Raw genomic sequence first — 27,436 nt, 5'->3', positions numbered from 1 at the left:
TGCCTGACGGGAGACCACGCATCGGGGCTGGAAACGCCATGTGGTGGAGAGCGACCTCATTCCCACTGGGCATTTGCACAAATCGAGGCTGCCCAGCCAGAGGCAGGGAGAGGCGGCAGCGCAATGCAGGCCTCATGGGGGTGAGCAGTGGGGAGAGGGGCAGCTGTCTTTCCTCTCCTCTCTCGGTGAAGCCCAGTGGTCAAGTCATAGAGCAGTGATGGCGAACCTATGACACGCGTGTCAGAGGTGACACGCGAACTCATTTTTTTGGGTTGATTTTTCTTTGTTAAATGGCATTTAAATGTATAAAATAAATATCAAAAATGTAAGTCTTTGTTTTACTATGGTTGCAAATGTCAAAAAGTTTCTATAGGTGACACGGCACCAGAGTTAAGTTAGCGTTTTTCAAAATGCTGACACGCCGAGCTCAAAAGGTTCGCCATCACTGTCCTAGAGGCTCGGCTTCGAATTCTGGCTGAGTCAACATCCTCACTTTGTGGCCCTGGACAGTGAGCCTTATTTTCCTTTTCTATACAACGGGGAAACTCAGGGCTGATTTCAGCTGTACCAGTTGGTAAAATATTGAGCTACTTCTAGATTTGGTTGGTGAAAATTGGCTACCCAAGAGCCCCCCCGCGCCTGTCCCCCCCATAGCATGTCAGGGGTCCTCTAGCACCCCATGCTCCAGCAACTGAAAGGGAAACTCCAGGTGAGTGGAGGCCACCAGGATGCATTCCAGCATGCCGGCAGAGTTGTTACTGCTGAGTGTCCTGGCTGATACTGACTGATGGGAAAATAATTTGAATATCTCCCCTGGGTTTGATGATAGTGGCACGTAAGACTGCTGTAAGGAGTTAGTGAGCTAACGTCTCTCTGGAATGACCAGGCAAACCTGTTAATAATAGTAACAACAACAACAACAACAATAACACTCATTCTCCTTCTTTGGCTTCACTGAGTAGCCAGGGATTCTCCCACTGGCCTCTTAGAACTCAGTTTCCCCATCTCCATGCTCCCGAAGCCCCTCCCCACCAGGTGACCCCGTGGGCCAGGATGGTGGGTGGGGCTGCTATCTCCCCAGCCTGTTTGCTTTCCCTGCTCATGGGCTGCCACCCCAGCCAAGGACCTTGAATAAAAGGCCAGGGCACCCTATCCTGCTTCCTCCTCTCCGGCCTGGATCATGCTCCGGCTCCTCCCTGCTGTGGCGCTCCTAGGAGTGCTGGCCGCCCCCGCAGGTAGGCGCACTGTGTGGGGTGCCAGAGAGAGCAGGGGAGGCCCACCATCCCAGGGGGTGAGGGGGAGGATTCTGAGTCTGAGCCCCAGCTCCCTCCACCTCTGCTTGTTGTCTCCCAGAGGCAGCAGAAGGGAGGGCGCAGACTTGGTTCTGGAGCCAGGATGCCTGGGTTCAAATCCTGCCTCTGACACTTCTTAGCTGTGACCTTGGGCGCAAGCCACTGAACCTCTCTGTGCTTCAGGTCCCCAGCTATGAGACGAGGGTGATAGTGACCCTGCCTCGGAGGGCTGTTGGGGGCATTCATTGAATTGATACATTTGAGGACCTTATTAAGAGCTTAGAACGGTATCGGGCCATCCGTAGCCCTGTCTGAAGGAGCGCTCTTGTCATATCAGGAGTAATTATTACTCTTCCCTTCCCTTGCCTTCCCATCGGCCCTTTTGGTTCTGAATGTGCCACCAGTGGCCGGGCTGGGACTGAAGCAGCCGGGACCCCACGGTGCGATGCCGTGTGATCTTGGGTGAGACTGTAAGTCCATCTGGCTTCAGATCCCTCCTCTCTGAGAGGGAGGTGTGAGACAAGGGCAGCGTTTTCCGGCTGTGCTTCCTGGAGCCTTGAAGCTTCTGGGAAAAAGAAAAAGAAACGCTTCTTAGAAGAGCCTCAGGGCCTCCCTGAGGTTGAGAAGACTGGCTGCGGGCGAGGCTCAGTGGTGGAGCGTCAACCTGTGAACAAGGACGTCACCGTTCCATTCCTGGGCGAGCACTTGCCGGGGCTGCGGGCTGCAGCTCCAGTGTGGGGCATGCAGGAGGCAGCCGGTCAACGATTCTCTCTCATCACTGATGTTTCCCCCTCTCCCTTCCTCTTGGAAATCAATAAAAATAAGTGTATATATATATATTTAAAAAAGGAGTGAGGCTGACTGGACAGAGGCAATTCTCACGAGCCCAGCCTAAGAGGAGAATTCCACTCTTACATGTTCCCTTCTGGGCCTTCGAGGGAGGAGCTATTCAGGGAAAGGTTTCCACGGGCAGAGCCGGTGGGTTGGAGGGAGACGGCCAGCAGCTCCAGCGTGGCGCGCTGACTCCCACCTCCACGCCTTGCCCACGCTCTTCCACCCCCACCCCCAAGCCTTCTGCACCTCCAGGGAGATGTTCCTTCATCTTCTCCCAAAGCCCTACCCGCTCCCACCCAGCCTTAGTCCTGTTCTTGGTCGTGTGCGTGTGTGTGTGCGCGTGCGTGTGTGTGTTCTTCCTCCTCTCTCCCCTCAAATAGCAGGTCTGATCACCCCTTTCTCCCCACAGGGACCTCCACGACATGTCCAGCCTGCTCTTTGCCAGGAAACTGTAGAGAGACCGTTTGTCCTCCGGCCAAGGACTCCTGCTTGTTCCGCCAGATGCAGCTGGGTAGAGACGGGACGGGGCTGGGCAGAGAGGATGGGCAACGTGGGTGGGCAGGGGTCGGAGGGGAGAGTCATGGGTGAGCCACCCTGGGACTGGAGGCTCCAAACTCTGCCTCATAGCTCGGCTCAGTACTGTTGGGGGGCGGGCAGGGGTGATCTCAACACAAGTTGTGGTCCCAGACTGACCTCTGGGAGGGCTTGGGCGTCTCTAATCTCCCCTCCTCAACCTCTATCCTTAGAGAATGGGACTCTCATCAAGAACGGGTCGTGCGTGGCCCCAAAGGAATGCCCAGAAGGTGTCTATGCCCTGACCTATGCCCCCAACTCGAGTCTCAGCACAGCCTGTTGTGACAACAACTGCAGCAGAGTTGCACGACCAGGTTTGTCACACAGCTGGGTGGAGTGTCATGGGAACCTGGCCTCTGTTTCAAGCGCTGCCTGGCTAGTTAGAGCAAGGAAAACCTCAGTCTTCTCATCTGGAAAATGGGTGTGAACTAAGTTTTGCAAAGGGTGCCTCCACCACAAAGCTGGCATGTAGCAGGCACTCCACAAATTGTAGCTGTGCTTGTTGAGTCATTGGGGGGGGGGGCTGGAGGGAAGCCCAGACTCTTAGTTCTCCTGAGAGGGGCTCCCCGAGGGCGAGTTGAGCAGAACAAGCAATGTTATGGGTGGTCGCAGGCCCAGGTGGGGCGAGCCAGCGAGGTGCGGAGGGTGCACGATTTAAGGACGTGTTCACGCTCATGCACTGACTCTGCCCTCCTACGACCGACAGCGAGCACCTTGCTGGCCTCACTCTAGACCTGGCCCTGAGTGGTGATGATTGCTTTTTGACGCTGGTAATTTCTTCCAAGAGGGAATTTGCATTGGGCTGGGGTAGCAATGGGGACACTTGGGGCTACTGGCCATCCTTTCAATCTACTGGGGTGCCCCTCCTCCTAAACTGTGTACCTCAATCAAAAAACATCCGAGTCCACATCGAGAGGTGGGCATGCCATTCAGAATATAAAACATCATGCCTTGGCCGGTGAACCAGGAGGTCGCGGTTTGATTTTACATTCTCTGAGCAGCGGTGAGAGAGTCGGCCTGTGCACTGAAGGGTCTCGAGTTTGATTCCTGGTCGAGGGAATGTACCTGGGTTGCAGGTTCCATCGCTGGCCCAGTCAGGGAGCATGCAGGAGGCAGCCAATCGATGTGTCTCTCTCACATTGATGTTTCTTTCTCTTTTCCTCTCTCTCTCTCTCTCTTCCCCTCCCTCCTTTCCACTCTCTCTAAAAAGCAATGGAAAAAAATGCTCAGGTGAGGATTAACAACAACAACAGCAACAAAGAATATAAAATGTCAGTTTTCTTAAAAAAATATATTTTTATTGATTTAGAGAGGAAGAGAGGGAGAGAGAGATAGGAACATCAATGATGAGAATCATTGATCGGTTGCCTCCTACACGCCCCCTACTGGGGATCGAGCACACAACCTGGGCATGTGCCCTTAACCAGAATTAAACCTGGGACCCTTCAGTCTTCAGGCCGACGCTCTATCCACTGAGCCAAACCGGCTAGGGCTAAAATAGCAGTTTTGATGGAAACTGCTTTGAACAAAACTACTATGAGTAGAGAAGGATCAAAGGGACTATCTCGAAATACTCAAGTAATTGCCTTTTTTAATCCTCACCTGAGGATATGTTTTTATTTATTCTAGAGAGAGAGAGGAAGGGGTAGAGAGAGAGAAACATTGATATGAGAGAGAAACATCGATCGGCTGCCTCCCGTGCCCACCCCAACTAGGGATCGAACTGGCAACCTGGGTATGTGCCTTGACTGGATCAAACCTGCAGCCTTTTTTTTTTTTTTCAGGATGCACTCAGAACTAGAACTTTAATGGGCAGCTAGTAACCACTTCTCAGCTTGCCTTTTTGATGCACAAAATGACGCTCAACCTACTGAGCCACCCTGCCAGGGCTCGGGTAATTGTCTTTTGGTAGGGGATCAACAGCAGCGCCGGCCAGTAAAATAGAATGTTATCTGTGTATGTAATGGAAGCTTTTCCAGGAGCCAAATCAAAAAGGTACAAAGAGCCCGGCCAGATGGCTCAGTTGGTTGAGCGTCGTCCCCGTTGGGTGGGGCACAAACCTGTGTTGTGGTTCGATCTCTGGTCGGGCCCATACGGAGTGCAGCCGGTGGATGTTTTTCTCTCACATCGATGTTTCTCTCTCTCTCCCCTTCCTCTCTCTAAGCTTGTCCTTGGGTGAGGATCTTAAAAAATTTACAAAGAAACAGGTGAAGTTAATTTTAATAATATGTTTTATTTAATGTAACACACCTAAAACATTCCAACACATATATAGTCAATCCAATATTATTCATGAAAAATGTTCCATTCTTTTTTCACACTAAGCCTCTGAAATCAGGGGTCTTACACTCACAGCACATCCCTAGCGGAACCAGCCACCGTTCACCTGCTCAGCAGCCACACATGGACAGTGGCCATGAAGGAGCCAGCGCTGTTCATAGTTATGGTTCTTTTTTCGCCTCCTTTTCTGTACTTGCCAGTATTTCAATATAAACCCACACTAAAATGCCTCGTGATTTAGTTTTGACTCATGAAAAGTATGCTCGAACAGCTTCCTCTTAAAATGTCTGAGATCTCTAAGAAAGCTCTGAAAATTAGTCAGATGGTGGAGAAGCTGGAAGCCACAGTCCCACCCCACTCTTTTGCAGAATACCATGCGATCTTAACACCGGAAATAACAGGTTCATTTTTAACCCTTTTTGGAATTTGAGGTCTTTGAGGGAAGGCCAGTGTTGTGTCTCCAGAGCAGGGCCTGGTACACAGTAGGCACTCAAGAAATGTTTGTGGAATGAATCAAAGGGCCCTTAGGGTCCAGCACGAAGGCTCATTTCGGACAAGTGAACAGTGTGGGGCCAGCCCCGCCCACGGCTCTGTTTGCTGTTCCTCGGAATAAGTCCTTAGGGGCCGGAGGGAGATGACTAAGGTCAGCTGGCCCCACTTTGGAGGAGAATGTTCTGGGTTGTGGTGGGTGGAGGCAGCAAGAACAGAGGCTGGTGGACGTGTGCCTTGGCCCCCATCCCACCCTGACTATACCCCCCCCAACCAGAGGAAGCCCAGCCCAACGGGGTGAAGTGTCACTACTGCTCTGGGAATAAGCCAGCCCCGTGTGACTCCCTGTCGGTCATGAACTGCACCGGACACCAGACTGCGTGTGTCACCCTCAAAGGCACATGGAATCGAGGTAAGGGCTCCCTTAGGAGGTCATTTGCACGGGGAGCCTGCCTCCTGCCTGCGCAAGTAAGTGTTGAGGTCCATTTGCATGCGTGTGCTGGTTATTTATTGCTAATGAACAAATCCTTGGCAAATGCAGTGGCTTAAAAACAACCACCACCATTTTATGAACACTCATGGTTTCCGTGGGTTGGGAATTCACGAAGGGTTCAGCTGGACAGTTCTGGGCCTCTCACATGGCTGCAGTCAGACGGTGGCTGGAGGGCAACTGCAGGACGGAGGGGCCTTTCCGCGCGGTCTCGCCACATGGGTTAGCTTGGGCTTCCTTACATCATGGCTGCCATCCTCTCTACGTGGTGGCTGCAGACTTCGAGAACAAGTATTCCAGCAAACAAAGTGGCTGCTGCATGGTCTTTGACAGCCTAGCTTGGGAAGTCACACCAGGCCCCTTCTGTCATGCTTCACTGGTTGAACCGGCCACAAAGGTCCTAGACCCTCACCTCTTGATGTTTCAAAGAATTTTCGGAGGTATTTTAAAGTCCCCACTTTTTGCAAATGGTTGGAGCAGGGGCTTTTGGAGCAAAAGGCTTAGGCTAGACTGACCAGAGGATACACTAACTGTGAACCAACCTAGTGACAGAGAGAAGTGGCCTGGGCTCCTACCCCTGACAGCAGAGTGGACTAGACCCTTCGAAGGGCCTTCTTGCTGTAAACAGTGCATACTGGGGGAGGGGGGGAGGGGGGCGGGCAGCGGGAGCAGGAGTGGTGGGCGTGGCCCACCCTGGCTGGAGGAGTATTTCATCACTGCCATAGTTTAGAAGTGCCGGTATATGGTGATAATAAAAAGCAGATTGACTTTTAGTCGGCTTTATTATTGTTTTTTTTTTTTATTTTTTTTTTTATTGATTTTTTACAGAGAGGAAGGGAGAGAGAGATAGAGAGTTAGAAACGTCGATGAGAGAGAAACATCGACCAGCTGCCTCCTGCACATCTCCCACTGGGGACGTGCCCGCAACCAAGGTACATGCCCTTGACCGGAATCGAACCTGGGACCCTTCAGTCCGCAGTCCGACGCTCTATCCACTGAGCCAAACCGGTTTCGGCTATTATTGTTTCTAAATGCTTTACAGACAAGACACTTCCTTATGGCCTGTTCCCAGGACAGATTGCTCCCACTGCCATCTCCCTTGGAATGCCACTGATTACAGATGAACTGGGTGCTGTACCAGAATATTTCTCCATGCTTTTGGGGGAATTTCCGAGGGTCTTCAAACAAAATAGTGATGTTAATAGAGATCAGGACCAGAGCAGCGAGCAGAAGTGGAACTGGGAGGGGGTGTCTGCTCCGGGTGCCGAGCTGCTAGGTTCGAGCTGTAGTCGGGGAGCTGACCCTTAGGGTCCCGTATATGCCAGGGACCTTGGAAGGAGGCTGAAGTGATCCCAGGTGGGTAGCACTTCCCAGCTCTCAGAATGAGCCAAAGGAAGTCCTCTCCGGGGGAAAGCCGCCAGGGCTTCCACAGATCAACACCAACCCAGTGTGAGCTCACAGCCAGCCCATGAAAGGCACAAGGGAAGAAGCCACCATGAGCGAGGCAGAAGCGATGAACAGCACAGGCAGATCCAGGAGGGCCCCACCATCGTAGTTCCCAGCTCCAGAACAGAACTGTAGGTGATGTATATGAAGGAACAAAGCTAGAATCGCAGAAAAGAGCAGCAGCAAGAGATTGTAAGATGTGACCAGGGATGTCTGAAAACGAATCGTATAGAACTATCAGGAGAGACAGAGAGAGACAGACATCAAGGTGGGAGGCTCAGGCTCCGAGTCCCCCTGACGCTCCCTCTGTTTCTGCAGGGGGCCCCCCAGTGCTCAAGGGCTGTGCCACGCCAGCGCTGTGCAACCTGCCCGTGAACAGCACCCTGGGCCCCGAAGCATTTGGATTCCATCTCACAGCCCCGCCTGAATGCTACCACGAGGCTCCTCCCACCCAGCCAGGTGCTTCCAACCTTGACCCTCTCTGCCCGCTCTGGATCCCACTTGCCCTTCCCAATCCTGTGTGTTCCCAGGGTGTCCCCGCCCTCCTACGATAATGTTCCCATCACTCATATGTGGGCGGGCGCGCGCACACACACGCACACACACACGCACACACACACACACGCACACGCACACGCACGCACACGCACACACACACGCACGCACACACACGCACACGCACACGCACACGCACACACACACACACACACGCACACACCACCTGACATACCAGAAGCAGAAAAGCCCATTGGCACAGAGCCACACATCCTCAAACACCCACATTTATATCCTGGCACCCCAAACAGCCCTAGAGAGGAGCACGCCTTTCTAACCATGAGCATCCTTCGTGTAAGTGCGGATAGAGCTCTAACTCGGTTTAAAGAAAACACCCGGGGTCTCCTCCTTCCTGTTTTCACTTTCTTGTTTGGGAAGGAAGACGTTTGCCACCTGTCTCCCTTTGGCTTCACACAGAACCCAGCCTGTGGTTTTAGCCTTCCAGAAGAGAGACGCTCCCTGAGGGAGTGCTCACCAGGCCGCAGCTCTCCAAGTGAGGCATCTGGCAGAACGGCAGGCCTTTCGCAGGCGAGGGAGGAACTTTCCGGACTTGGGTGGGGCCGCATTTCTTCAGCTCCCGGCACAGGGGATGCCTTTGCCGGAAACCACAGGGCAAGGAGGGTTCTGTGAGGCAGATGATCTCTCTGCTGAGTCTACAGGCAAAAGGGGAACATTCTTCCTTTCGCTTCCTCAGATTCCCAGTTGCTAGGAGTTTTACTTTCCAAAACCAAGCAGTGAATTAAAGTACTGATCACAATGGGGGGGTGGGGGGAGCTCAAAATTTACGGCATGGAAAGGAAAAGGGGAAGATAGGATTGCTGCTCTGGCACGTGGGCCATGGGAACTTTGCATATGCAATTCCTATGGACATAGCTCCACGCGGGGACACATCGGTTGTCAGGCCCAGACCCATCCATGTGGGCTGGGAAAGGGACAGTACAAACATGCAAATATATAAAAGCACAAAATAGCCCCAGCCGGTTTGGCTCAGTGGATAGAGCGTTGGCCTGCGGACTGAAAGGTCCCAGGTTCGATTCAGATCAGGGCCTATGCCTGGGTTGCGGGCTCCATCCAGCATGATTCTCTTACATCACTGATGTTTCTATCTCTCTGTCCCTCTCCCTCCTCTCTGAAATCAATAAAAACATTAAAAAAATAAAATAAAAGCACAAAATATCCACAGATACGCTGAAACAGGCTAACATCCACAAACGTTCACGTCTGTGTGCTGGCATATATTTCCAAGCACCCCACGCCTCGCTGGAAACACAGACACACACAGACACGCGCACACACACACACACACACGTTGTCCTCCAGCAGCTCATCTTCCTCTCTCCCCAGGTACCCGAGCAACTTCGACCCACAGCAAGGCTAAGGCCACCACCTGTTTCACCTGCTCGGACAGCGACCATTGCCACCCTTTCTCCTGCCCGGCAGAGAGGAGCTACTGCCTTCAGACGGCGGGCATCCTGGGTGAGCGTCCCTGGGAGGGGCTGGGGAGGGGAGGCCGAAGCGGGGCCTGGGGCACAGCAAGGCCTCTCCTTGCCCTCCGGGCCTGCTGCCTCGACTGCAGTCACAGCCGCCTTTTCCTGCCCGGGGAGGACAGAGGCTGGTGGCAGGGGAGGGTGAGAGTTTAAAATCTGATGCCACATTTGTGTAGCTATTTATTGCTGAGTAATAAATCAACTCCTAACACAGTGGCTCGACCAACAAAACAGAAACAAACTCGGAGATACAGAGAAGAAATTGGTGGTTGTCACATAGGAGGGAGGTGGGGGGCTGGGTGAAAAAGGTGAAGGGATTAGGAAGTACCAATCGCCAGTCATTAAAATAGTCGTGGGGATGGAAAGTACAGCAGAGGGAATGTGGTCACTAACACGGTAAGGACTATTATGGTGTCGGATGGCTACTTACTTACTGAGGTGACCACCTGTAAGGTACATACCTGTCCAATCACCATGTTGTACACCTGAAACGAATAGAATGTTGCAATGCCAAACGTAATAGAAAAATAGTTCGGTCCTGGGTTTTGGCACAAAAAAAAAAGGGGGGAAGAAATAACAAACAGACAAAAGTAGTGACTTAACCATAAAAGGACAAATACTATCTGATTTCACTTATACGAGGATCTAGACTAGTCAAACCAGGGAAACAGAAAGTAGAATGCTGGGGGAGAGGGAAATGGGCATTGCTATTGGATGGGTAAAGCGTTTTAGTTTTGCCAAATGAAGTCGTTCTAGAGATCTGTTTCACAATATTGATGCAGGCAACACTACTAAACTGTGCGCTTAAAATGGTTAAGACTGCAAATTCTATATTACGTGTTTTGTTTTTACCACAATTTAAAAAAAAACTTCATGGCGTAAAACTATGGTTTATTATTTCCCACCATTCTGTGGGCTGCCCAGGCCCGGCTGGGCAGCTCTGCTCCAGGGAGTGCAGGCTGAGGTCATGCACGTGGCTGCATTCAGCTGGGAACTCAACTGGGGCTGGAGCGTTCGCTTCAGCCTCTCCCCTCCCCCCTCTCACCAGCCTCTCTCCACGTGGCACCTCATCAGTCTGTAGCCTCGTTGAGCTTCCTTACAGTATGGGGTCTGGCTTCCAAGAAGGAAGAAGTAAAAACCAGCGTCTTCAATTTATTTTATTTTTTAATCTTCACCCAAGGATATTTTTTCCCATTGATTTTTAGAAAGAGTGGAAGGAAGGGAGGGAGGAAAAGAGAGAGAGAGAGAGAGAGAGAGAGAGAGAGATCAATGCGAGAGAGATGCATCGATTGGTTGCCTACTGAACACGCCCCATCCGGGGCCCGGTATTGAACCTGTAACTCAGGCATGCGCCCTTGACCAGGAATCAAACTTGAGACCCTTCTGGGAGTGGGATGATGCTCCAGCCACACCGGCCAGGGCTACCGGCTGCTTCTTAAGATTAAGCCCAGAGCCGGCACAGTGTCGCTTCTGCCACAGTCTGTTGGTCAGAAGCAGCCATGAGGCCTGCTCAGGGTTCAGGAATGAGGACAGAGATTGCACCTCTTGATGCACCAGGGGTAAGGTCACGTGGCAAAAAAAAGCGTGTGGGATGGGAGACACAGTGTGGCCATCTTGAAATCTACTGCAACATCCTGGGCAGGGAGCCCCCCAAGTCATCTGTCCATCTGCCCCGTAAAGGAGAAACTGGACATTTCTGTTAAGGGAAGAGGAGTTGAACTAGAAACCAGTCTTTCTTTGGTATAAATTTCAAGAGACACAGAAGTAGAATAAACAGGAATGCCAGCGGTATCGATGGGAACAGTGAGGATGAGGACCAGGCTGGGCACCTCTGGGGTCCCCGAGGAGGCTCTGGCTCAGGGAGCGCGGTGCCCACAGACAGGTTGCTCAGACATCGCAGATCCAGAGCCACCTGCTCACTGGGACCCCAAGGGGAGGAGGCGGGGGAGGAAGGCTCTCTGAACCTGTGTGTCTTGATGAACAATGACAGGGTTTGTGTGTATCTGGGTGATCTCAGGCAGAGAGAATGCCAGCAGTGACGCCCCTCGGGGCTTGGCGGTTGTGATTGCTCTTCCTTATAAGTCCGCTTCCAAATCTCTCCAGCCTTAGGGGAAGGTGACTCTGTCACCTGGAGAAACGGTTCCTGCGTGGCCTCCAAGGACTGCAAATTTGACAGCCCCATCTCTGCCCTGACCTACAGCATCGGCTTCGGCTTCTGGGTCAACACCACCTGCTGCCAAGGCAGCTGCCAGGAGCCCCCTCCTCCTGGTATGCTGCCACGGGAAAGTGGTCAGATGGGTGGCCGAGCGGGTGGTGGTGCCTGGAGGAGAGTTTGTCCTGGGCTGAAGAAGGCAGGGGGGCGGGGCATCACTTAAGCCCCTCCCCCCAATCAGGCTGCCCTAAGGCAGTGGTCGGCAAACTCATGAGTCAACAGAGCCAAATATCAACAGTACAACGATTGAAATTTCTTTTGAGAGCCAAATTTTTTAAGCTTAAACTATATAGGTAGGTACATTGTTATTAACTTAATTAGGGTACTCCTAAGGCTTAGGAAGAGCCACACTCAAGGGGCCAAAGAGCCGCATGTGGCTCGCGAGCCACAGTTTGCCGACCACAGCGCTAAGACACTGACCCTGCTCAGTGGGAAAGGCCAGGACAATCGCTCCCCATGGTAGAGCCTATGAGTGCAAGGCGGGCCTGAGAGGTCCCGAGAGTCCGCCTGGCTGACCGCCACCCTCCTCTATACAGCAACGCTCCCAGCCTCTCGCACCCTGAGCAAGTTCCTGTGTCCTACCTGTGCTGACGGCCACCCGGGGCTCTGCAATTCCTCCTTGTACATACAGTGTCCCAGTGGGGAGACCACGTGTGTCCAGCTGGACCTGGTGTCTGAAGAAGGTAACGTGTGTGTCTGGTGTGAGCACATGTGAGTGAGTGAGCCTGAGTTTGGGGCCCACCTCTATCATTTACGCTGTGTGACCAAAGATCAGTGGCTTCATCTCATTGAGCCTCAGTTTTCTCTTCTGGTAAATGGGAGTAGTGGAAACACACCTCACGGGTTTTTTGGTTTTTTTAAAATTAAATCTTTATTGTTCAGATTATTACATTTGTTCCTCTTTTTTCCCCCCATAACTCCCCTCCTCCCAGTTCCTGCCCCATCCTCCGCCCTCACTCCCCACCCACTGTCCTCATCCATAGGTGCACGATTTTTGTCCAGTCTCTTCCCGCATCTCCCATTCCCCTTTCCCCCCCAAGAATAGTCAGTCCATTCCCTTTCTATGTCCCTGATTCATTATAATCACCAGTTCATTCTGTACATCAGATTATTTATTCACTTGATTCTTAGATTCACTTGTTGATAGATGCATGTTTGTTGTTCATAATTTGTATCTTTACCTTTTTCTTCTTCTTCCTCTTCTTAAAGAATATCTTTCAGCATTTCGTATAATACTGGTTTAGTGGTGATGAACTCCTTTAGCTTTTCCTTATCTGTGAAGCTCTTTATCTGACCTTCAATTCTGAATGATAGCTTTGCTGGATAAAGTAACCTTGGTTGTAGGTTCTTGGTATTCATCACTTTGAATATTTCTTGCCACTCCCTTCTGGCCTGCAAAGTTTCTGTTGAGAAATCAGCTGACAGTCATATGGGTATTCCCTTGTAGGTAATTGAGTTTCTTTCTCTTGTTGCTTTTAAGATTCTCTCTTTGTCTTTTGCTCTTGGCATTTTAATTATGATGTGTCTTGGTGTGCTCCTCTTTGGATTCCTTTTGTTTGGGGTTCTCTGTGCTTCTTGGACCTGTAAGTCCATTTCTTTCACCAGGTAGGGGAAGTTTCCTGTCATTATTTCTTCAAATAGGTTTTCAAGATCTTGCTGTCTCTCATCTTCTGGCACCCCTATAATTCTGATGTTGGTACGCTTGAAGCTGTCCCAGAGGCTCCTTACACTATCTTCGTATTTTCGGATTCTTTTTCATTTTGCTTTTCTGGTTGGGTGTTTTCTGCTTCTTCGCATTTCAAATCTTTGACTTGACTCTTGCCCTCCTCTGGTCTGCTGTTGGGTGTCTGTATAATATTTTTTATTTCAGTCAGTGTATGCTTAATTTCTAGTTGGTTCTTTATCACAACATCGAGGGTCTCATTAGATTTCTTGAGGATCTTATCAAGTTTATTGGCAGTTTCTAGAAAATTATTAAAAGACCTTAAAAGTGCGCTTTTTAGCTCTATATCCTCCATTTCTGTCATGTTTCTTTGTCTCCAAATTTTTTATGCTTTCCTGGTGCACCCCCTTGTGGTCTTTGTGCGCAGTCTTGTTGTAGTTAAGCCTTGATTGTTGTCGGCAATACTGGGGGTGAATTGACCTCCAGGCTAACTGGCTATGAGAGTCAGCTGTGTGCAATGGGAGAGCTTCTGTGCTGGATCTCTAGGGCGGTGCTAGTCTAGCGTTTGCCTAAGGCTATCCGGCAAATGCCTCTGTGCAGGGCTTGGGCGGGGTGGGTCCCATGGGATCTACAGGGCGGGTAGAGCGAGCAGTTATGGCTGCTCTCAGATCCATCCCCAGGGGCTCTGCCTCTCAGAGTCCCAGGAGAGAAAACTGCATTTGAGTTCCGACCAAAGCCAGACAGTCCCGCTTCTCCCGTTTGAGTCTGGGTCCCTAGAGACTCGCCCGGAACTGGAGCTCAGAGTCTGAAACTCCCTCCCGATTGAAAACAACAACCGCACCCTCCGCCGCCGGCCAGCTCCACATGCACTCCGCACCTTAGTATTTCACTTCCGCACTGCGCCTCCTCTGAGTCTCGGTATGGATTTCTCTTTCCTTCTAGTTGTAGGATTTCCACTCAGCCAGCCTTCTTGTGGTTCTGGGTCTTTTAGTTGTATTTTTGAAGTGGTTGTTAGAGGCAGCAAACTCCGGCGTTAACCTATGCCGCCATCTTGGTTTCTCCACCTCACGGGGTTTTGTGAGGAGGAAGTGAGTCCATGAGAGAGGCGGGAAAGCAGAGGGCATAACGCAGGACTCTGGGGCCAGGCTGCCTGGGGTCAAATCCCAAATCTACACCGCTTAGGAGCTGGGTGGTCTTGGGCAGGTGGCTTTGCCCCTCTGTGCCTCAATTTCCTATCTGAGAAAGAGGATAATTATAGTCCCTAGTTCATAAGACTATTGTGAAAATTAGGTAAGATGATTCATACAACTTCTAGATGGGTGTTGCCCAAAGGAAATATAATGTGAGCCACATGTATAATTTAAACTTTTCTAGAGGCTGCATTTAAAAAGTGCAAAGTAACAGATTAAATTAATTTAGTTGCCGAGACCGGTTTGGCTCAGTGGATAGAGCGTTGGCCTGCGGACTGAAGGGTCCCGGGTTCGATTCCGGTCAAGGGCATGTACCTGGGTTGCGGGCACATCCCCAGTAGGAGATGTGCAGAAGGCAGCTGATCGATGTTTCTCTCTCATCGATGTTTCTAACTCTCTATCTCTCTCCCTTCCTCTCTGTAAAAAATCAATAAAATATATAAAAAAAAAAAATTTAGTTATATATATGTGTGTGGGTAATCCTTACCCAAAGGTATTTTTTTCCATTGATCTTTAGAGGGAGAGTGGAAAGAAGGGAGGAGGGGGAGACAGATAGAGAGAGAGACATCAATGTGAGAGAGACACATCAACTGGTTGCCTCCCGCACACACCCCGACTGGGGCCAGGGTTTGAACCTGCAACTGAGGTACATGCCTTGACTGGGAATCAAGACCCTCTAACCACTAGCCTCCAACGGGCCGGGGCTAGTAATGTGTTCTTTTTAACCCAGTATATCCAGCATGCAGCCAACATGGGAAATGATAGACGGGATAAGTCACGCATTCATTCTTTCCCACTGAGCCTTTGTAAGCGGGTGTGGATCGTACATTCACAGCACCTCTCAGCTCGAGCCAGCCACATCTCAAGTGCTCAACAGCCACATGTGGCCAGTGGCTACTGTACTGAACAGCATGATTCTAGGCCATAGCAAGTGTGATGTACGGCATTTCAGCGAATCTCAGATGATATCGATGGGGAGGGAAACAAGAAGTCAGCTCTCCTCAGAAATGTCGAAATGTTTAAGGGGGGATGTGCCTCTCGGAACTGACGCAAGTCAGCGTCAGAGGTCGTGACTGCTGTGTGTGGGTAAGGCTTAAGTGAGGCGGTGAAGCGGACAGGTCTTCCATCAACATTGCTCCAGGACCGGATGTGTGGAGCCTGGGGGTGTAAGCCCAGTGCTGTGTGTGCCTGTGTTTCCCGGGCAGGGGTGACACGCCGGTGGATTGGTGCACAGCTGTGCTTGTGTGGATTGTATGTGGGCTCTGGGGACATGAGGGGAGCTGCGTGTGACTGGGATGTGTGTGCATGTGGGCACACGTGGGCGGCTGGGCGTGAGGGTGGGTGTGGGACAATGCCTCACAAACACTGCTCTTTGAGGAAGTATATTCTAGCTCAGGGCAAAATGAGACAACGACAGACCAGGCTGGGAGGCTTCCATTTCTTTTTAGCTTTCGTGGTATGGAGAAGTTCAAAGATAAAAAAAGAGGGAACAAATATTTTAAGCAATAAAAAAATAATAATAATAATTACAAAAATAAAAAAAATTTAAAAAGAGGGAACAGTTCAGTAAACCCCCATATACCCTCCACCCAACTCCAGAGATGATGCATTCGTGGCCACTCCCTGTATTATTTTGAACACAAACTCAGGTATCTTATCACTTCAACCATGAGGATTTTCATCTGCATCCCTAAAACGGCTGAAAAATAACCTACGATTGTGGTGAGGTGTTTTTTGTTGGTAAAATAAGACCGTGTCACTTTCCTATCCCCCATCAAGTCCGCAGTAAACCGGCTACATTTGTATATGTGTATTCATATGGAAATATAACACCATATTATACCTTACGGCTCTGAAGAAGCATAGGAATCACTGGGAAACTGTGTGAAATAGTGGCCGCCAGGTGTCAGTTTTTACTAACATTGGACACAGGAAAGGAACGCCTGTAACACAGGTAAGGCATCGAGTGCCAGTGAAGAGCGGCTGTGCCCGGCCCAGCTCAAGGGTCAGACACCTCTAGTGAGTTTCCCAAAAGGCATGGAATCCAGGGTCTGCCACTCCCTCCCATGTTTCCTATATATTTTTTTTAATTTAATCTTTTAAAAAATATATATTTTTATTGATTTCAGAGAGGAAGGGAGAAAGATGAGAGAGATAGAAACATCAATGATGAGAGAGAATCATTGATTGGCTGCCTCCTGCACGCCCCCTACTGGGGATCGAGCCTGCAACCCGGCATGTGCCCTTGACAGGATTCGAACCCGGGACCCTTCAGTCCTCAGGCCAACGCTCTATCCACTGAGCCACACCTGGGCTAGGGCCCATGTTTCCTATTTGAAGTGTCAGTTTTCTTTCCCAAAAACTCAGCAAGGCTCTGACCTGGGGACACAGGCCACTGTGAGGGGCTGGAGGGAATTGCAGGGTAATTTGCTGCATCAGAGAAACCTTGACATCGGGGATGGAGGGTGCGGGCTGGCGCCTGCGCCCCTCACGCCCTCCCCCGCCCGTCTCTGTCCCGCAGGCGGCAGGAACCTGAGCGTGCGGGGCTGCGGATCCCGCGACCTGTGCAGCGCCCCCCACGGGACGGAGGGGCTCCGGGCGCTCCCCGGCCACCGGCTGGCCCGCAGGCCCGACTGCAGCTCCAGCAAACGCGCCGTCATCATCGGCTCCTCGAGCTCGTCGGCGCGGGGCCCCCGCCTGGCCCTGCCCACGCTGGTGGCGCTGGTCGCCCGCGCCCTCGCCTAGCACCCCGCCCGCCCGGCCGCTCGCCCGGAGCCCCCGCTGGTTCCGCTCGTCGCTAGGGGGCACCCGGGCTCCCTCTGCCAGGACTTTCCAGGGGCCCAGAAGCTGGTGAATCAATCAAGGGGCGAACCTCCTCCCTCGGGCCTGGGCTCCCCAGGGCCATGCCTCCTCACCCAGGCCAGGCCTCTTCCTCCAGGGGGGCCCCCAACACCAGGCCACCCCCAGGCTGTCTGGGAAACAGCCCCTCCTCCTCTGCCTCCCTCTTTAGGGTCTAGCCAAGTCCTGGGCGGCCACGGTGGGGCTTGAGGACCCGGTACACCCCCTTTCCAGGCCTTTACAGCACCCTCCACCCACCACGGCCCCTCTGTCTGGGCTCCGTGTCCCGCTGTCGCAGATCTGAATGAATCTCATCGCACAAGCCGCGTGGTTTGGGTTTCCTTGTCGGTGGCTGCAGCCTCCATCAGGCCCCGAGGTGGTCTGCTCTCTCCTCTGGGGCCAGGAGAGGCCAGGCCCGGGCCCCAGGGCGCCTGCAGGTGACTGTCTGGGAGCCAGGGCGGCATCAGCGCAAATGCCCCGCCTGGCACCCGCGTCCTGTTAGCGCCAGCGTCGGACCCAAAGGAGGGAGCAGAGGTCAGGACAGGGAGCTCCCAGGACCCATTCAGCGGAAAGTGATGGGAAGCCCAACGAAGAGAACGGAGGCAACTCATCAGCTCCTCTGACAAACACCTACAGACCCATTTATCCATCAAGCAGTTCTAGACACGGGGGCTGCCTCGTAAAATATCCTCTCATCATTACAACACGGCAGAGGGTGACGAGAGCTGTGGGGGAAACAGTGCAGGGAGAGGAATGGGGAGTGCTGGGACAGGGGGGCGCTTGACGGGGGGTCTCAGGAGGTGATGGCCGAATAAGGACCTGAAGGGGTGAGGGAGAGGGCCGTGCAGGTGGCTGGGGCAGGTGTGGGGGCGTTCCAGGCGGAGGGAACTGCGAACAAAGGCCTGAGGCCCGAGCAGTAAAGACCAGCGAATGCGGTACCCACCACCGAGAGAATGGGGGCAGGCAACTCAGGGTCATCCACTGAGCAGCTCAACGGCATCGCCCGCCGCCTGCCGCTGCCCTGCCCGCCTCGGATGCCGGTGTGGCATGAAGACGCCGAGGTCCCACACCCTGACCTCGCGCTGCCACATGCAAGGCGGGAAGAGGCGGCCTCCAGTCCTGGTCTCTCCACAAACCCCGTCTCCTAGCAGGCTTCCCTCATGTCCCCGCAAGAACTGAGCCGGCCAACCCCTGGCAAGGTAACGGATTGTCCTGAGTCACTTTGTCTGAAGATTCAGTTCCTGGAGGTGAGAGAGGCCCAGTCTCTCAGAAGGTCCGTGGCTGCCTCAGGTTCTGGACAAAACGGGGTTCTATTAGCAAAGAAAAGGGGTCAATAGGGATCAGTTAGGATAAGAAAAAGCATCTTAGGTGGCTCAACAGAAGCGGTTTCATACAGGGAATGGCTTACGCTGTGTTGCAAGGGCTGGGAGAGAAAAGAAGGAAGGAGGGGAGCTGGAGAGAAAGAAAGGGGGGCCTTACAGTTACTGGGGCTGTGCAACAAAGCACCCCAATACCTGGTGGCAGAAAACGATCCAGGAGGAGGGACTTGGTTCCTGCCGACAGAGTTGGTGGAAGAGCTGATACGGGCGTAGAAGTCGGATGTACCATGGAGAGTCCTGACAAGTAACAGTAGCCTTTCCCATTGTCCCTGGGAGGACACAGGCAGGACGTGTGTCCTGCCCCAAAAGCCCCACCTGCCACCAGGAAGGCCTCTGTGTGGAGGATGTCCGCCCTGGGGTGGGGTGCAGGGGAGCCGGGTGCCGTGAGGGGCGGGGAAGGCAGGAGCTGTTCCTGTGAGACCGGAGGCCCCAGGGACAGGCCAGGATCCGCTCCTTCGTCACTGAGCAGGCAGGTGCTCAGGAAATGCTTGCAGCGGAAGCGGATTTGAGGAGCGTGGCCCGGAGTCTGCAGGGGGGGAAAGGGACTGCGGGGCGGGGTGAAGCGAACTCGGGCAGAGGATTTGATTTTATTGTACATTTCTAACATTTTTCAAGTTACGCGGCCCCGTTATCTTACACACACACAGAAACAAACAAAGACTCAGCAGTGCCTCTCGGCGCTCACTGAAGGAGGAGACATCGGGACAGTGCGGGTCCCCGGGGCCCCTCCCTGACGCCCTCTCCTTGCCTCTCCCCTCCCCTGAGATAACCTCTCCCCTAAACATGGATTTCTATTGCTACAGACCCGCGTGCTTTCTATGTTTTAAATCAAGTCTTTCCCCTTTTACTTTTCTCTCCCTCTTTTCTCCCCCATAGACTCTCCCAGGCACCCCCACCCCAGGAAAGCATGTTAACCTCCTATATCTCTTTCCATTATTTCCCAAATAATCCCATGTAGATGTGTAGGTAAATCCATATAGATGTATTGCTATCGATATATATGTCTACATATATGCATATGTCATGACTATATTGTATATACATCTGCCATAGCTATAGCATGTGACATATTTGTGTCATGTCTCTGTCATATAGGTGGATAGGGTTTTGGGGTCTCTCAAATATCAGCCACAGCTCTTTGCCTCTTGTTCTCAGCAGCACCTCTGGGGATCCCCCAGGTCATTTGATTCCCCCGGAATGGCTCACATGGCCTGGCCCGGCTGTGCCAGCACCTATTCCATCAGGTCCGCTGCCGGGTTCACGCTGCTTCCTTCCTTCCCTCCGCTGTGAGCGATTCAGCAGCAGGCGCCCTGATGACGCAGTGCTCATTGTTATATGCTACGGGTCAGAGGTTTCTAAGAGACTCTAGAAGCGTGGAAGATAGGGCCCTTTCATACATTTAAATGAAAGTCTAAAATATATAATGTACTGCGATCAAAAGTGACACAGACATTAAAAGTGAGAAATGGTGAGCTGGCCCAGCCGGTGTGGTTCAGGGCGCCATCCCGTGTCTGGGGCAAGTTGCCAGTTTGATTCTGGGTCAGGGCACATGCCTGGGTTTCGGGCTCCACCATCTCCAGTGGGAGGCATGCAGGAGGCAGCCCGCTCTCACATCATATTTCTCTCTCTCTCCCTCTCCCTCCTTCTCTCTCTCTTAAAAAAATAAATTTAAAAAGTTATATAAATAAAGAAATGGTGAGTCAGGGTTCAAGGACCAGCTTCCCCTACCTTCCCCCCGACTCTCGTCACCTTTACCCAGGCCAGGGTCTCTGGACATCCCTTCTCCCCTGCAGACCCCATGGAGAAGTCAGTGCAATTACTTCGGTCCTTAAACGTTGTCGGTGGGAGGATGCTGGGTTGAAGGAACCCAGTGCAGTTCATTCATTAAGAGGTAAGGCCAGATTGGCCTTCGGTCCTTCCTCTCCTCCTCCTCCTCCTCCTCCTCCTCCTCCTCCTCCTCCTCCTCTTCCTCCTCCTTCTTTAAATATTTTTATTGATTTCAGAGAGGAAGGGAGAGGGAGAGAGAGATAGAAACATCAATGATGAGAGAGAATCATTGATCAGCTGCCTCCTGCATGCCCCCCACCCCACCACTGGGGATCAGCCCGCAACCCGGGCATGTGCCCTCACTGGGAATCAAACCGTGACCTCCTGGTTCGTAGGTTGACACTCAACCCCTGAGCCACGCCAGCTGGGCGAGTGCTTCTTCCTGAGCCCCACCTCTGCGCCTCTGCATGGGGCACCTGTTCCTCTCTGCGGGCTGAGCCTGACCTCCCAGCCTCCCCCTCGGCCTCCTTCCTTCAGGAAACAGCCCTGTCCTGTCTCCCTGGCCCTTCGCAGGCAACTCAGGGTTCTGACCAGGGCTGCATGTATTTTTAGAATGCCTATTTTTTCTAGAATACTAAACTAGTTGAAAAAAATTTGAAAAATTAGCTAAAGGGTATATTAAAACTCATTATTTTGAGTTAACATGTTTTGTTTATATCAAACAATTGATTATCATTTTATTTTGGCATAAGTTAATTAAAAATTATTTAACATCATCATTTGGTCAAGAGGACTGTAAAGCCTGAAAATCCTCTCATTTAAAAATATGATTGACGGCCAAAACCGGTTTGGCTCAGTGGATAGAGCGTCGGCCTGCGGACTGAAGGGTCCCAGGTTCGATTCCGGTCAAGGGCATGTACCTGGGTTGTGGGCACATCCCCATTAGGGGGTGTGCAGGAGGCAGCTGGTCGATGTTTCTCTCTCATCGATGTTTCTAACTCTCTATCCCTCTCCCTTCCTCTCTGTAAAAAATCAATAAAATATATTTTTTAAAAATATGATTGACGAGTTTGTTTCCATCAAAGCCAGGGGCACTGTTTCCCTTTGGTTTCGGACACCAAGATGCCTGGGTATGGGACTGGGCCTTATTTAAAATTTTGAGATTTTGTTCATTCAAATATCATGAATTTTTTGCATTAGTTTTTATTTTTAAAAAGTACTACATTAAAATATTATTTATTGAGCTTTTGGTCCCCTTTAATTTTGCACCCAGGGCAGTGTCTCACTTGTTGGCCCCAGTCCTGGCCCCTGTTCTAATCAAATTGTATCGCTGGGTGCGGAAGGATCCCCACCTCACGCCTGGCCCACCCTCACGACACTCCTCAGCAGGCCTTAGGTTCTCTCCCAGGTACCAGGGGAATAAATCCTTCTAGCACTCGCTCCCTCATCACACTGCCCCAGCCACACCAGCCACCATGATTCTCCCAGACACCAGGCTCGGTTCTGCCTCGGGGCCCTGGCACCTCCATGCCGTCCGCCTGGACTGCTCTCCCCCTGAGGGCCACATGGCTTGTTTCCTTCTTGCAGCTCTCTCTCAAACAGAATGTCACCTTCTCATATGGCTCCTCCCAGAACATTCTATCAAAAGTAATACACTCCCTCCCCCGAATCATTTGGCTATTTAGTGGCCTAACGCAATGATTTATTATTTCTCAAAAGTCTGTGGGTTGGTTGGGCTCCGCTGGATGGTTCTTCTGCTCCCAGGTAGCGTTGGCTGGGACCGCTCTTGTGGCTGCAGTCAGCTGGAGCGCCACTGGGGCTGGAATGTTCTCGATGGCTTCAGGCTCATCTCCATGTGGCCCGCCTCTCCATGGGCTCCCTCCAGCAGGGTAGCGGGACCTCTACATGGTAGCTCGAGGCTCTGAGGAGGAGAAAGTAGAAGCTGCCACCTCTTAAGGCCTGGGCTTGGAAGTCCCAGGATGTTACATTCTGCTGATCAAAGCAGTCGCAAGGCCAGCTCAGATACAAGGGGAGAGGACAGACTCCTCCTCTCGATGGGGAGAGTGGCCGGTGCCCACAGAGATGGGAGAAATTGTCAGCGGCCATACTTATAGGCAATCTACGCCCCCCTTACTCTTGCTTTCTTGTTTTTCATTTTTCTTATCATTACTTGACACTATCTTATTTTTATGTATTATCTTTATCTTTCAAAAATATAAGCTCCACGAGGACAAGGGCCACCCGTGTCTTACTCACCACGGTGTCTGTGCCCAGCGCGCAGAAGGCAGCCGATAGGTGTTTCAGTGAGTGAGTGAATGAATCCTGGGGACTAAGGTGAGGTTCCCCAGGATTGTGGCGAATGGAGAGAAGGTGAAGGTCATAATGTGTACATGTTCCTAGGGCAGTGCTCTGGGTTTTTAATAGACACTGACAGAAAGGGCAGGGAGGCTGGGCAGGCTAGGAGTGGACAGAGAAACGGGAGGAAGAGGCGGCAGAGGACAGGGACTGTCTTGGTCCCAGTTACAGCTCCAGCCTCAGCCAGCATCGGGCCCAGCACACAGCAGGTGGTCAAAGAGTGCGTTGAATGAATGGACTTTCTCCAAAAAGCCTTTGATGACTCCCCCCTCCCCCAGGCCTCCTCCTCCCACCGAGTCAGGCATCCCCTGGGTCACCATCAGGGGGAGGGCAAGGACTCAGAGTCACTGCAGGTGGCGAACATCCAGCTACAGCCCTTGGCACACAGCGTGCACCTGCTGCCTCGGCTTCCTTCCTGGGGCGAGGGCTGGCTCCGTCCCTGCTGCGCGCCCAGCCTGGCAGGCTCAGTGGACACTCGGAAGCACTTGCCCACGTCCCAGCAAGGGTTCAAGTCAGGAGGGGTCACCGCTGACGGTGCCTCGCTATCAGCCCGGCGGTCATGGCGAGGGCCTGCCTGGATGTGGTGACGGAGCGGCTTTTCATCGCCCCGTGGCCACTCCGACGGCACAGAGGACGTGCAGGGCGGGGAGCACGGAGGCCAAGTGACTCCGCAGCCACACTGTGTGGCTTCAGGAACAGCGCAGCCAGCTTCGTATTTGACAGGCGATAAAGATCTGTGTGTTCGAAGTCGACCCGGCGCTCTTTCAGGGAGTGTGAGTAGGAAACGCTGTGCCATGTTCTGTGGGCGGCATCGTTTTCCTGGGAGTGGGGCAGCCACTGGTGCATCTGACGAGAATGGCACCTCTGAGCTGGTTGCATGGGAACCTGTGGGACAAGCATGTCAAACTCGCGGCAGGCGGGCTGCATGCGTTTATTTGCAAGTTTGACATGCTTGCGAGAAATGGATGAATAAACGTGTTCATCTCACTCGTCTCCGCCTTCCTCTCTACTCCTGGGTTGTCTGTCTGTCTTAGGATGACACGGAAGAGCAGAACTGTGTCCCAGTTAAATGAGTCACCCCAGCCATCTGACGGGCTCACGGCGGCAGCCACTCTGCCTCGGTCGATGACTGTGCCCAGGAGGCCTGTCAGATCAGGGGCAAGTAGGACTCACATCTCTGGACCAGGTCAGGGCTGGGCTCAGGTGAGGTCTGAACAAATGTTTCGGGAACGACCAAGTAGTTGAGGAAATTGTTGGGCAAACAAGAGCTCTCTCGACTCAGGGTCTGCACACAGGCGGGACCGTGGGCCTGGACGGCAACTCCCTAGCACAGTGGTTCTCAACCTTCCTAATGCCGCGACCCTTTAATACAGCTCCTCATGTGGTGGTGACCCCCAGCCATAACATTATTTTCGTTGCTACTTCCTAACTGTAATTTTGCTACTGTTATGAATCTGATATGCAGGATGTATTTTCATTGTTACAAATTGAACATAATTAAAGCATAGTGATTAATCACAAAACAATATGTAATTATGTATTCAATATGTGTTTTCCGATGGTCTTAGGCAACTCCTGTGAAAGGGTCGTTCGACCCCCAAAGGGTCGCGACCCACAGGTTGAGAACCGCTGCCCTAGCAGGCCACGCGGCTCACTCCTACTCATCCTCCAGCTCTCAGCTCAGGTGCCCTCTCCTCCAAGAAGGGGGAGGAAGGTAGCAGGGCCATGACCTCCAGGCTGGGTCACCACATGTCTCCTTTGTGCTCCCACAGTCCTCGGGGGTCCCCCATTCCAGTCCTGCCTGCTGTGTCCTCACTGTCTGGAGACCGATCGGACTCCCGCACTGGAGTCTGAGTCCCTGGGGGCAGGGCCCGGGCTGTCTTGATCATTGTGTATCCCCTGCACCCAGCCCAGGACTCGGCCTGCGGAGGTGCCGAATGTTGATGATGAAGAAGGTGGAGGCTTGGCAGACGGGCAAGAGTGCAGCCTCTCTCTGGGAGCAGGATGAATACAGAGGTTTTCACAGGGCTCAGTGCGAGCTGTCAGCGTGTAACTGAGTCTGGGCTGCAGGTCTGTCTCTGCGGGAATGTCTGTGGTTTATGAGGCTCGTGTGTCTGTGTGTTTGTCTGACTTTTGCTTTTCTGTCGTGAGTCTGTACTGGAGGGTCTTCCCTCTTGGGCCAGGTGTGCGCCTGTGAATTTGGGGTTGGAGCCTTGGCCTGTGTGTCTGGGATTGTCTGAGAAGATTTTCAATCTGGTCTCTTGCGTTGAGTCTGTGAGTGAGTCCGGGCTGCGGGCCTGCATCTCTCTTGCCTGTGCTTTAAGAATTCTGGACCACGTGCTCCGCAGACCACCCTTCCCACCCCTCGGTGTGGCCTCGAGCTGCCCTGTTCTCTCTCTGGGCCTCGGCCTTCTCCTCTGTCATTTTGAGGCTCCTTTGCTCAACCAAACTTTGGAGCCAGGAAAATCCTTTGACTGGCAGGTGCCTCTGACTCCATCCCAGGAAGTGGGCGTAGGAGAGACTCCGGGGCACCTGGCCTGGGCAGAGGAGGCCAGCGGGGGAGACAGTGTGGAGACAGCTACAATAGGACTGAGGGTCGAGCGGGGGCTCAGCAGCTGTACACACAGAGGCTACAGTTGAGGGGAGCTGGTGTCCCCCCAGGGGCCTGGGGTCCCCGACTGTTGGTCTCTAGACCTTCAGCTCCTTCCCTGTGCATGTCGGCCCCATCCCCTGTCCCCATCTCAGGCTCTGTATCTTTCCACTCTTTCTGTAACTGGTGCCTCTGATGACATTTTGCTCTGGTTCTTTCTGGCCTGGTCTCTCGTCCATTGTAACTTCCTGCCTGATTCTCCCTTGCTTTTTCCCTTGGGGAGTCTTTCTTCCCACCCCACTTCCCCCTTTCTGGGGGGGGGGGGCTTTGCCTCCCCCTCTTTTCTTTCGCATCTCTCCCTACTTCCATCTCCCCCTTTGTCTCACTGATGCCATTTAAAGTGTTGTGAGGAGGGAGAGAGCAGAGTGGGGAAAGGCATCCGGAAGAATCAGTGCTGAGCTGGGACTTGAAGGACAGGCTGGGGTGGGGAGAGGGAGGGGAGGATGTGAAAACTCAGGGAGGGAGGAGGCCAGAGTCGGGGATCTGGATACCAGCTGCTGAACTGGGGTGTGGATGCTGCCCTGCTGACACCATGGGCCATGAGTCCTGGCCGGGACCAGGCAGGGTTGCTGCAGGGACCACATGGGGTGGGGTGGGGTTTCTGAGCTGGCCTCTCCCCTGCACTTCCTGTCATCCCAGCAGTGCTGGCTGAGCTAATCACTCCCTCCCCCCAGGCGGGTGGGCGAATAGATGGTTCGGAGAAGGGAGAAGGAATGATTGTTTCGGGAACAGAGTCCCCAGATGGAGGAGCAACAGGGCGGGGTGCTGAGCAGGGCCAGGCCCTCAGACACTGGGACTTTGTCCTGGGCACGGTGGAGGCCACGGACAGGTCTTGAAGAAATCTTGGTGTTAGAAAGACCTCTCTCTGGGTCCCTGATGGGGGACAGGGCCTGGTGTGACTGACCGTTGGCCCCCAGGCGTAGCTGGGGGGTGGGGTCCCTGCCCCATGTGGGACCCCACCCCCTGACATCACTGTCACATTATTGCACACGGGCTGGTTGACCAATAAGCTGCTGCTTGCTATTGTGGGTCTTAGCAACGGGGGGCTGACCTTGGGCTGACAGGGAGGAGACCCCACCAGTGGGGAGAGTGAGAGGGGAGGAGGAGAGCCTCAGGGCAGGTGAGCATCCCGGGGCAGTTCTCCCGCTGGGGCCTGTGGGTGCGGCTTCCCCTCCCAACTCCAACTCCCTGGGCCCCAGCGCCACCCCGGGGCCTTGGGTCTGTCTGCCCCTGGCTGCTGGCTGTTCCAGGCTCCACACCCTGAGATGGGGGAGGGGGCAGGGCGAGGAAGGAAGTGGACCTAGGGGTGCGGGGAATGGCCCGACCTGGGATGGGGGTCAGACCTGGCGGGAACAATGCAGTAAGGACACGTTTCTGTGGGGGCGGGGGATGGAGGTGGGGACGGGCAGCCAGGGGGACAAGGGGGAGGCAAAGACGGCTGCCAGAGGCAGAGCCGCTCTTCAGAGGAGCAAGGAGCAGGGACCTGGAGTGAGTCCTGGTGGTGGCTCCGAGCAGAGACATCGCTGTCCGGCCTGAGCCTCAGTCCCTCTCCGTCTGATGGGGACAGTGACCCGGAATGTGGTTGTCTCTCCCAAGGTTCTCTGAAGAGTCTTAGTCAGTGAGGAAGTGTATCTTAGAGGCGATGGACCCGAAGACAGTGTGACTGGGAAGAGGGAGGGCCAGGGAAGCTCCCAGGTGAGGAGGACGGGATCTGAGAGGCCACGTGAGGGCTCCAGGGTGCGGGGGGACCTGGCCCAGCAAGGCCAGCCACGGCAGGGCTGGGTGTCCAATGAGGAGGGTCCCGGTGTCTGGGCTTCTTCCAGCAGCTGAACCCAAGGCCGTCCTCACAGTTAGCCTAGGCCAGTGGTCGGCAAACTCATGAGTCAACAGAGCCAAATATCAACAGTGCAATGATTGAAATTTCTTTTGAGAGCCA

At 53.1% G+C, this 27,436-nt stretch overlaps 1 protein-coding gene across 2 annotated transcripts; it reads left to right on the top strand.

Moving 5' to 3' along the window:
• The first annotated feature begins 1,152 nt into the window (after positions 1 to 1,152).
• Positions 1,153 to 17,671, top strand: LOC138999414 (protein psiR-like). Of its 2 annotated transcripts, XM_070401490.1 has the most exons (9): positions 1,153 to 1,235; positions 2,536 to 2,637; positions 2,873 to 3,013; positions 5,746 to 5,880; positions 7,723 to 7,863; positions 9,304 to 9,435; positions 11,550 to 11,714; positions 12,195 to 12,341; positions 17,033 to 17,671. In XM_070401490.1, the coding sequence occupies exons 1-9, from the start codon at positions 1,181 to 1,183 to the stop codon at positions 17,254 to 17,256; spliced, it is 1,242 nt and encodes a 413-aa protein (XP_070257591.1). In that variant the 5' UTR covers positions 1,153 to 1,180; the 3' UTR covers positions 17,257 to 17,671. The 2 variants fall into 2 exon arrangements, with proteins under 2 accessions (XP_070257591.1, XP_070257592.1); XM_070401491.1 differs by lacking the exon at positions 7,723 to 7,863.
• Positions 17,672 to 27,436: the final 9,765 nt, after the last annotated feature.

The sequence above is a fragment of the Myotis yumanensis genome, unplaced genomic scaffold, assembly GCF_028538775.1.
Source record: "Myotis yumanensis isolate MYYU_CA2020_CCGP unplaced genomic scaffold, mMyoYum1.0.hap1 SCAF_23, whole genome shotgun sequence".
Lineage (NCBI taxonomy): Eukaryota > Metazoa > Chordata > Mammalia > Chiroptera > Vespertilionidae > Myotis > Myotis yumanensis.
The sequence above is the reverse complement of the archived record's forward strand: the minus strand, read 5'-3'. Positions and strand labels throughout refer to the sequence as shown.